The sequence below is a fragment of the Helianthus annuus genome, chromosome 14, assembly GCF_002127325.2.
Source record: "Helianthus annuus cultivar XRQ/B chromosome 14, HanXRQr2.0-SUNRISE, whole genome shotgun sequence".
Taxonomy (NCBI): domain Eukaryota; kingdom Viridiplantae; phylum Streptophyta; class Magnoliopsida; order Asterales; family Asteraceae; genus Helianthus; species Helianthus annuus.
The window spans coordinates 94,523,261-94,534,666 of record NC_035446.2 but is presented as its reverse complement, the minus strand read 5'-3'; the positions used below and the strand labels follow the sequence as shown (position 1 = coordinate 94,534,666).

The window sequence follows — 11,406 nt, the reverse complement described above, 5'->3', positions numbered from 1 at the left end:
CGCATACAACAGAGCCAGCAAGAGAATGAGCGAGAACTCCGTCTAAATCTCGATTTAATCGAGGAAAGGAGAGAACTCGCAGCAATCCGGGAAGCCAAGTATAAAAAAGAGTTGGAAAAACACTACAACTCTAAAGTAAAAGAAACTCGGTTCAAGGTCGGAGAGTATGTAATGCGGAGCAATGAAGCAAGTCTAACTGAAGGAACGGGGAAGTTAGCCCCCAAGTGGGAAGGACCTTACCAGATCAAAACGGCTGGAAAAGACGGTGCATATACTTTAAGCAAAATAGATGGAACCTCCATTCCACGCACTTGGAATGGAGTGCACCTGAAGAAATGTTATCTTTAGAAGTTTGTTTCGAAACAAATAATTGTAAAACGGAAGCTACGAGCTCCGTCACCTTTTAAATTTCCTTGTAAAAGCGGATGTTTTTTGCCCGCGCAAGTTATATTACAAGAACCGCAGATGGTTATACCTGCGGATTAATTAACATGTTTTTACTTCGTGCTTATCGGAGAAATTTAACTCCGAGCCCAATAAATAGAATGTTATAAAATTTCTATCAACAAAAGTTGCAACTTATAAATAATCACCGGCCGAACTCAGGGGTCCAACCCTAAAGGGAAGGGACGAACGGGCATCGTTCGTATTTCCCTCAAAATTATCCTTAGCTAAGCACAAAAAAGGATCCGCATCTAACAAAGAACGTTCTAAAAATTCAAAATGTACACATCAAAATATGGACGCATGTGCAAAAATAGTTACATCAAAATAATCCGGACATAAACAATCGGAATAAAAATCGATACCATCTACAAAAGGATAATTGTCAAAAGTAAAAACATCATTACAAATTATAATAAGGCACCTATCAAGGTACCGATTGTATTCACTATTCAAGATACGGATATTATCCGGTTTTAACTAAAAGCTTCCAAGGTGCATACCCCAAGGAGCCGGGCATGTCCACCTTATTCATCCGTAGAATCGGCATTGGCAAAACGGAGAACCTTCTTGATCTCACTAAGAGGCGCGTCGCCAAGCTTCGGAAGATCTTCAATCACCGGAAACTTGAGAGTATCAAAGCAAGCAATTGCCGTCTTGAGCTCCTCCGCGGCATTGCGATTCAGTAACGGAACCTCCTTGAATGGGGTCTTTTTCTGCAAGGCGTGAACGTAACCAGCATGCAGACCTGAGTTGATGCCCACCGCACTCATTGCATTATTAACTCCAGCCACGGCAGCGGTCATCTCCTTACCCTTATGGATATTCTTGGCCAAAAGCTGAGCTCCCTCCGAAAGCATCCAAACTTTTGTCTCGGAAAGATCGTCCACTTTTGTTCTCAGAGAAGCATTCTCCGCCTCCATCTCCTCAATTCGGTCTTTTAAATCAGCCTCCCCTGATTTAAGCGCATCACGCTCTGGGGAAAGTGTTAGAAGAACAGGAAAAATAAGAGATAAGTAAAGCAGAAAGATAGACGTACCAGCCATCATGCTCTCATAAGCAAGACGAGCATTGTTGAGAGATTCTTCCATCTTAGCCAAAACCATCTTATGTTCTTCATCCTTCTGCTTCATCGATTCAGAAAACACTTTGAACTCCGAAGAGATCCTATCTCTGTCTTCGGCTGCGGCAGCAGCAGCCGCTTGAGACGACTGATTCAGAGCGGTCAAAGAATTGACCTTCTCTTGCTGAGTTCGAAGATCCTGAGTCATTTGAGCTAACTTCTTTTCCACCTCTGGGCTCCTCTGGACTTTGCGCTTCAACGAACGAATTTCTTTCTCTAAAATCTCCCGCACAGTTTCCGCCTCAACCCACCTACGGTAAAGCTCCGTCACGAAAATGTTCGATTGAGCCTGGTTGGTCAAAACCGCAGCTCCTAGATCCGGATTCTTCATCTTTCGGCTTCTGACATGGTCTATCGGGGTGTTTATATTAAAAAGCACGGTCCTAGCAGTTAAAGTATCCATCACTGTATCTTTGTTCTGGACGTCCCAGTCAGGAATAAATTTTTCCTCAGCAATCACTGGGTCAATCTCCATATTATCCGGAAACAAATTTGCATATCGAAAAAAGGAAATCAACTCAGGTCCGAACCAAGATGAGGGAAGCGAAGACACTTGATCTCCCTCATCATCCATAAAACAGTCCGGACCCAAAGATGATCCCAAGTGCGTACCTGAAAAAGTCACCACCTTCGGTTCACTATGGGCTTTGCCCTTATCTGTGCCCACCAAATTCTCCACCTCCATGCTCTCCACTTCACTATCAGGAACAAAACCACCAGAATAAACAGGAGTCGGTTTGTTACGAGCTAACGCCGCCTCCTCCCTCGAAAACTTACCTCCGGATAGGTGTTCATCTAGCTCTTCCATTACGTTACCTTCGGAATGAGAATTCCCCTTTGTTTTCTTCAAATTTGGCAATAAGAGAGGATCATCGGAGCGTATCCGCACTGTTTCATTCTTCCTCTTGCGGGAACGAATCATTAAATCAGCACCCTGCTCAATACCTTTGCTTTTTACAGACGAAGGCCGAGATAGAAGGGCCTCATCCAAACCACGAATCTATGGATCGGCATCCATGTCATCCAGAATAGATTTCCGGCCAGTTTGGGATCCGGATGAACCGCCAGCCTCCTTTGAAGATATCGGAATAAGGGAAACGGTTCTTATAGCAGCTTGTTCAGATGGACCTTTAGGAATAGAGGAAGTCGCCTCAGCAGCAGATGACGTGGGTACGTTCGGATCAGTCTGACCACAGATTGGATGAGCCGAGGGCGCCACTTGTTTCATTAACGGAACATCCTCTTCGCCCTGTTGCTCGAAGTCAAAGTCAAAAACATCCATGTTCGGAACTTTCAGAGCATCAAGAAGCGACATTGTGGCACCTACATTCCCAAAACAAAAAAGAGTTTAGCAAAACAATTAAGCAAAGGTGCCAAAGGGGATATAAAGAGCCGAAACTTACGATCACTCTTTCGGCGAATAATCGGCCAATCCTCCCCGGGCCCATGAAAAACTAACTCGACCTAACCACAAGAAATGCTCGGGAAGAGGACGAATAGGAGACTGATGCTCAACTAGGGCACGACCTAGACTCTCATTAAAAACAAAGTCTTTGTCAAGATCGAAGGACATCGACTGGTCTTTAAAACGCCACCTCATGTCCTCCGGAAGACAACGGTCATCTAACCAGAAAAAATTGTCCTTCCAGTTTTTTAAACTAGACCGCTCATTAGAGGACGGGGAAGGAACATTCTTCCGATGTGCAAATGTGTACCAGTCTCCGGCCGTGATAAACTCATAAAAATATCGGAAAACGTTTAAGTCCGGTTTCCGATCAAGGGCTCGACAAGAAATTTCAAAATGGTTAATACGGCTAAGACCGAATGGGTTAACCTGACAAACATGAACCCTAAAAAATTGTAAAACCTTAATCAAGAAGCGAGAGAAGGGAACCCTATAGTTGGCAAAGTTACAGACGCAAGTGTAAAAGGGAAACTTCCCTTGACGGAACGGATATATTGCCTCAGTACTAAAAGGGAGGACCGGATGAAGATCTAGGGGAATCCTATAATCTCTAATGAACTTATCCAACTGACGTTGGGTAAGCACGCTCACGCTCTCCGAAAGATTTTCCTTACCCGGAGCCATAACTTTAAAAAGTAAAAAGAATAAGGACGCACCTTTTTCTTTGAAGAAGAATAAAAGATTAGAGAGGATAACAGCAGAGGAGAGGGAAAAGGAGAGGGAAAAAAGATGAAAATGAAGTGGTAAAAATCAAATTTATAGAAAAAGTAAGTCGGTTGGGGGCCTATCATGTCAACCGTCACTTCCCACGATTCTCAACGCGGATTCCGCTAGCGTCACCAGTAGGTGACTGACGACCAAGATAATGAAGGTCACCCACACCATTCAAAATACGCCACGTCATCAATTCAAGGCCACTCCCGCGGCGACACGTCATCCGAGTAAGACAAAAAACTTGAAATAACAGTTTGCCAAGTCTTTACAAAAGACTCACCAAACTGGAGGACTTGAAGATACATGTCCGAGGCCGGACATGATCCTTGAGACGGATCGGACTCCACTTGGACGGACACCAGAAACATGTCCGTTCCGTATCAAAACCTCCGAAGGCGAACCCCCATTCAAGTGCGTCCAGACGGATGATGTCATCTCAGTTGACTACTATAAATACCCGGCCAAGTACAAAACCAAGTACAGTTTTCTGAACCTCCGTCCTTACTTTCTCTCTCTATTTTCTCTCTCTAAAACAAATACTTATCCTCACGCCGGAGGGTGGTCGCAGAGGGGCCCTCCCATCTCTGCGGCGAGCCTAACGGTTTTCCGTCTTGCAGGAACCTCTTTTCAAACTTTGACAAGATCCAGCTTCTCGTTTACAGGCTCCGGCCTGACCACGGTTTTTTGGGTCTTCAATATCCAAGAAGACCAATCACATTCTTATGCTGACGCTTAAAAAGAATATTAATTTCTGTCCGAAATTGATGATCTGCTTGACCAAAGTTGTTATTTCATCGCTTTGCAAGAATGGTGGTACGCCCACTGGCATTAGCATCACTATCTAGTGGAAATGGAAGCTCACCTTTATATGCCTTCCAAAGTTCACCACTTCCAACACAGTTCTTTTCACTAAAGTTTTCTGTGGCTGACTCAATATCTTTAAGTGAAATTGGGAGCTTTTTCAGTGGGATTTCCTGTGAACCATGAGACATTCAATCAGCTTCGCAATTAAAAAAGATGGCGTGGAATGGGAGTAAAACAAAAACAATGTACAATGTTATGGCTGTTTTAAGTTTGGATTTTTCCATCCCGTTTGCTTTAGATTTTATCCTCCCAGTACATTCGTAATAATGTTAAAATTAATAATTAAAAATCACTAAGGCTCATAAACGTACTCTGGGTCAATGATTTTTCACATTTGACACTGATTACAACATCCAAATGAAACCACCAGATACGTTTGCATCCATTGATGGATTGGTATTTACATTGTTATGAATTTGGATGTATAAAACTCATAGCATGCAGCACCTGTTAATTTCGCCTAGTCATTTTTAGAACACATTCGGTCAAAACCGAATCTCCTATCAAAGAAGTTTCAAATTCAAATTAATTTCATGTTTATGAAAGTCAGGTTATATTTTTATCTATTTACCTGAAATTAAATTTGTACTGGAATTATGACAAGTCAGGTTATATTTTTATCTATTTACCTGAAATTAAATTTGTACTGGAATAAGGAACCAGTTTCATATAATTGATTAAACGACTAATGATTGAGTTTTCAAATGAAATAATGAAAAGATTACAATAAACTCAAATATAGAGATGTATTGTTTTAACTTTTGCAAATACATTAATTTTTTGGAACACAAATCGATAGAAACAAAACCCATGTCATATTTTTTTAAATAAGTCATGTAATACGATTTTAATTTGTCCATTGACTATTTATTAACAAAGAAAAAACTTCTTTCCACTAATATAATTAGTTTTTTAAATGAGATTAAAGCAAAAAAAAAATTATATTATATAAAGCCTGGAATATGAGAATAAAACAAAATAAATAATATATAAAGCATGAAATATAAGAACAAGGTAAAATACAGAAAAGAATGTTTAAATTAAAAAATAAATAAATAAACAGACCGAATGTAAAACTAGTTTCTGCGTGCATATATGAAGATATTAAAATTTCTAATAAAACGAATACTTCATTTTAATCTTTTCTATTGTATAGGACAATGGAAATGTTCATCAATAATGATTGTCTCCTTTTATGTGAAAGCATATAGGAGAGCAGGTAAGAGCATAAAAGCGTAATACTTAAAAGTTAAAAAAAGTAATCAAGAAAATGAAGAAAATATTGACTTACATGAAAGTTCAGTGCTATCTCAAGCTCATTGATCACCATTTGCATTGTAGCACGGTTAGCAGCTTCCCCCAAACATTGACATGCAACTTTTAAAAATCTGTTCAAAGAATCATTATTGGGTCTTCTATTTGAAGTGAGAATGTCATCATCAGTTTCTTCAATTAGTTTCGGATCTATGATCCTCTCTATGCTTCCATCATTGACACACATGCGTGCAATGGGCGCAAGCCCTTTCTCATTATCTTTCATGTAAACTGGACTGTATGCCACCCTCCCACAAAAGATTTCAAAAAGAACAACTCCAAAAGAGTAAACATCAGAATGTCTTTCCAGCTTACCTGTAGTTTCATATTCTGGATCAGCATACACTTCCATGCCTACCTCTTGATTCGTACGGTGCTTGGAGATCCCATAGTAAGCAATTTTTGCCTCGTGGTTCATGCCTAGCAGAATGGTGGCACTCTTTATGTCACCATGGATTATCCTTTGTGGGCTGGTGTGAAGGTGATTGAGTCCACGTGCAATCTCAAGGCACATGTGTAAACGCTGGGTCCATGTATAATTCTTCATGCCGTCAACGCTTTTCAAATAGTCATCAAGGCTGCTCTTAGAAGCATGCTCGTAGACAAGGATCATTTTATCAACTTCGTAACAAAAGCCGATAAGAGAGACAATGTTGGGATGCTTATAACTAGTATGACTATGCATTTCAAGTTCTTCAAAGAATGCTTGTTTTCCACGCCCACCTTTTCTATTAATGGTGCATTTTATAGCTACGGTGATGTGCTTCTTGGATAGTTCACCTTTATTCATCCCTTCAGTTGAAGAAGAAATACTGTTGACAAAATCATCAAGTCCGGCTTTGTACACCTTAATATCTGTGTCTAATCCAATACAGTAAGTTGCATCAAAGTTATTGGTAGCCAACTCTATATCACTAAGCTGAAACCTCGAGAGTACCATGGTTTCCCCCTGCAACATGTTGCCTAGAATCTTAAAGAACAATGAATATCACAATGAACGAATAAACACAAACTAACCTTGATTTCTGAATGAATACAAATTGTGAATGTATGAGAATGTTTACAATTGAAATATCTAATCCTATTTATACTAATCTAAAAGGTGCGATCTAATAGACGTGTTTCCTCGCGAACAGTCGTGTCTCTTGATGTTTCTTGATCGCCGTCCATTGTGAAGAGTCGTGACTCTTGTTGAATAGACGTGCCCTTGCTTCCCAATAGACGTGACCCTTCCAATCAACATGACCATGCCCTTCTTTATACGTGACCATGCCTTTCTTTTTTGCGCCTGTTTGTAACGTCAACCATTCTGATACATCGCCTCCTTTGATACGTAGGTTATTAACTTTCATTTTTCCATCTTTGATACGTAGGTTATTAACTTTCATTTTTCCATCTTTGGCCCTTGTACTTTATAACTTATCTAATTCTAATATAAACTAACTATTAATTAATTACATAACGAACCCTTATACTATAGGATGTGAAGGAGATTATGATTTCATTCACCCCCCTAATCTCGAACATCCTTAAGTTGCACCTTGATCTTTCTCCATGTCTTGCTTGCCATCATGTGCTTCTCCATTTTTATCATGAGCTTGTTGTAGTAAATCATTGCAGTCTTCTTTGATTACCATTAAGAGAGTTGGTTCCTCGTCTTCCTGCACCAGATTTGTTTCTTCTCCTCTTTGATTTGATTCAGGACAATCTGAGGCATAATGACCAAACTTTTGGCAATTATAGCATTTAATCTTGCTTAAATCCTTCCCAAACTTCTTTAGGTTGCTTCTACTCTTGTAAGCATCATGTGATGAATCTTCATCATCTTTTTCTTCTTGTTTGAACTTTCCATCACGCCACTTGTCTTGCAATGAATTGAACCTTCCTTGTCCATTGTTCCCAAAACGCCTTCCACGACCATAGTTCTTGTCGCGTCGCGCATACATAAGTTTCTCTTGATTACATACCGGGTTTTCATCCATCAAACCAGTCCTTTCTTCATAGGCCTTCAATCTTCCAATTGTCTCGTCTAGCGTCGTTGTTTCCAAATCAGCGAATTGTTCAATGGTTGCAACAATTTGAACGAACCTTTTTGGTACAGAACTCAGAAGTTTCCGTACTAAAGTTGGTTGATCAAAAGTTGATCCAAGACCACTTGCCCTCGTGACAATACTATTTAGTCTTGCAGTGAACGAATCGATAGTGTCTTCCTCCTTCATTTTTAACATCTCAAACTCTGTTTTGAGCGTTTGAAGACGTGCCTTTTGCACTCGATTTGCACCGACGTGCCTAGTCTTTAATGCATCCCAAATTTCTTTTGCACTCTTGCAACTTGCAACTTGTATTATCATATCTTCCGGTAGTGCTTGATATAAATAAGCGGTCGCCATCATATCCTTTTTTTCATCCGCTTGCGTATTTTCTTTTGTTTCTATCATTTCCCAGAATCCGTTTGCCCTCAAAATGGTTTTTATACGGATTGCCCATATCGTATAGTTTGTAGACTTTAAGATAGGACACTGAAACTGGGAGAACGAACTACCATCTTTAATCACTACCGCGTTTGACGGAGAGGCTCCTCCTGAATCCGTCATAATTTCTTTTCCAACAATTTTCACTTTCTAAACTTTGGTTTTCTCCTAAAACCGAAGTCTATGATTCCAAAAAATTCACACTAACTTTCTAACGTGGAATCAAACCAATTTCTAAACCTTATATAAATTCTAGAAAAATAGAACGTAGAACCTAGAATTTGCGAACCGACCGACTCCTCTTATCGTGATTCTCCGCTCGGTTTTCTGACTTTTCTTAACAACCCTCTTGGCTGCGTTTTTTTTCTTCCTGCTTGATTCGCGACTCTCTAAACACAAACCAAAAATCAGCCCCAAACCCGCTTGATTTGCGACTAACCTTCTCAACCGAACACCCTCTTTATGCTTTGATATCACAAAACTTCTCAGATTTTGTGTCTTTTGCAAATTTCAAACAACCCAAACTTCTCAGATTTGCGATTGCTTCTTCAAACCAGAATACAAACTTCTCAGATTTGCTTCCGTCTTCAAACAACCCAAACTTCTCAGATTTGCGATTGCTTCTTCAAACCGGAATACAAATTTCTCAGATTTGCTTCCGTCTTCTTAACTCGAACCGTAGCCTCTTGCCGTGATTTGAATTAAAAAAAAAAAAAAAAAACTCAGAATCCAAACACCCTCAGTGATGATCGGATCAAAAATCGAACACCCTCCTGATGACCGATTAACGAACGAACAACAACCGTACCCGCTTGATGCGATTGGTGTTAAAACTTAACAAGAACAACCCAATCAACGCCTCCTGCGTGATCAGAATTGTTAGGGAATTCAACCACCCGCCTGATGATCGTCTTCCCGAAACGAATTTGAGCCCTATGCTCTGATACCACTGTTGCCCAGAATCTTAAAGAACAATGAATATCACAATGAACGAATAAACATAAACTAACCTTGATTTCTGAATGAATACAAATTGTGAATGTATGAGAATGTTTACAATTGAAATATCTAATCCTATTTATACTAATCTAAAAGGTGCGATCTAATAGACGTGTTTCCTCGCGAACAGTCGTGTCTCTTGATGTTTCTTGATTGCCGTCCATTGTGAAGAGTCGTGACTCTTGTTGAATAGACGTGCCCTTGCTTCCAAATAGACGTGACCTTGCCTTCCAATCGACATGACCATGCCCTTCTTTATACGTGACCATGCCTTTCTTTGTTGCGCCTGTTTGTAACGTCACAACCATTCTGATACATCGCCTCCTTTGATACGTAGGTTATTAACTTTCATTTTTCCATTTTTGGCCCTTGTACTTTATAACTTATCTAATTCTAATATAAACTAACTATTAACTAATTACATCACGAACCCTTATACTATAGGATGTGAAGGAGATTATGATTTCACAACATTATGGGTTAGAATGAATGAGAGTTGTACATGTGGGTAAGGATGACGATGATGATGAAATTTAAAAATTGTGCAATCAGAAGGAAAACAATCATTTGTACATTTTTTTACGTTGCGAACCTGTTTTATATGCATGTGTGTGTATATGTGTGTATCTATACTATATTATAATCATGAGGGAAGGATTCCCAAAAGTTAAGAACTTCTTCCCCTATTATTTATAAATAAACCCCTAGAATGAGGGTAAAGTGGTCTTTTAAACCATAATTATTGTTTAGTCCCTCAATCTATTACATTTAAATCCTTGACATTTAACATAATAATTATGGGTAATTAGTTACACTCCCCCCCTCTTTAATTCTTTAATGTATTCCTGCGATATCTTACAACCCGTAATGTTTTAAAAAAATCCGAAGGTACCATGACGATCGGCACATTTTTTTAAACGTTTCGATAGTTGTTTTTTTTAGTTTCGCCGTGCGTTCATAAAGTACAAATAGCCGATGCGTAAATGTACAATTGATTAAAGCCAACATTTGTTTTTTACCCAAGCCAGCTTTGACCATTACCTAGCTACCGTACATTAACATTTGTTTTTTACCCAATTTTTTTATTTTGAATGGCATTAATAAACTAAAATATTCCCTAATTTTACTTGTACAGAGTCAGTTTGTTGTGGCATGTGTAATATAGTAAGCATAGATAAAACTCACAACAAACTTCCTATTAAACATGCCACAACAAACTAAACAGGATATGTGCATCTTATTTTAAAAACTTAAAACTCACAACAAACTTCCTAAATAAATGGATGACCAATCTAAAACTAAACCCTAATGGACTACTATAAATACATAGCAAACACTCACAATTCTACATTTCTATTGCTAAACAGATTTAAAATATGAAGCCAGTTCTGAATTCACTTGATGCGAAAAAACAAGCATGCGATATTGAAAAATCTAAGGTCGGTTCTATGATAAGTTTGGTTATATCGCAATAATGAATAATTGTTTTCTTTTATTTACTTTTATATGAATACTAACTTATTTGATTTTTCAGATTCAACACACCAATTTAAACACCTCAGTTGTCGAACAAGCTTTTGTTAGTTTTTAAGTAACATTTTCGCTTATAGTCTTTCATATTAACAAGTTCGTTATGTTATTATTTGGTGTTTTATTGTAGGATGATGGTGATAATAGTGTTGAAATTATTTCTTATGGTGCAATGTTCAGTCCATACAAGTCTACGCTTCAACCTCAATTTAGTGAAGAGGTAATTTTAAAATTTATTTAATCTTTTTTAAATTTTTTTTATTGAATATTTGTTCTTTTTTTAAATTTATTTAATCATTTTTTAACTTTTTTATTAAATTTTTGTTTTTTAAGGATCGGAAGTATGAGAATCAAAAGAAAAGATCTAAGAGACTCTCTGAATGGAAATGGATCGAGGTTACAAATTTAGATGATTCTGAGGACGATGAGAAAGAAGATGAATTAGATGATACTGCTGATTCGAGCACAAACAAGAAAAACGG

General features: G+C 38.6%; 1 protein-coding gene across 1 annotated transcript; it reads right to left on the bottom strand.

Moving 5' to 3' along the window:
- Window positions 1–5,824: 5,824 nt before the first annotated feature.
- LOC118486273 (probable receptor-like protein kinase At2g39360) lies at window positions 5,825–6,729 on the bottom strand. Its single transcript, XM_035982590.1, has 2 exons — window positions 6,240–6,729; window positions 5,825–5,998 (listed from the first exon to the last, which is right to left on the bottom strand). The coding sequence occupies exons 1-2, from the start codon at window positions 6,712–6,714 to the stop codon at window positions 5,991–5,993; spliced, it is 483 nt and encodes a 160-aa protein (XP_035838483.1). The 5' UTR covers window positions 6,715–6,729; the 3' UTR covers window positions 5,825–5,990.
- Between the last annotated feature and the right edge of the window lie 4,677 nt (window positions 6,730–11,406).

Excerpts from the sequence above, each read along its gene's own strand:
- LOC118486273 (XM_035982590.1), bottom strand. The coding sequence starts at position 6,714 with ATGAATAAAGGTGAACTATCCAAGAAGCACATCACCGTAGCTATAAAA.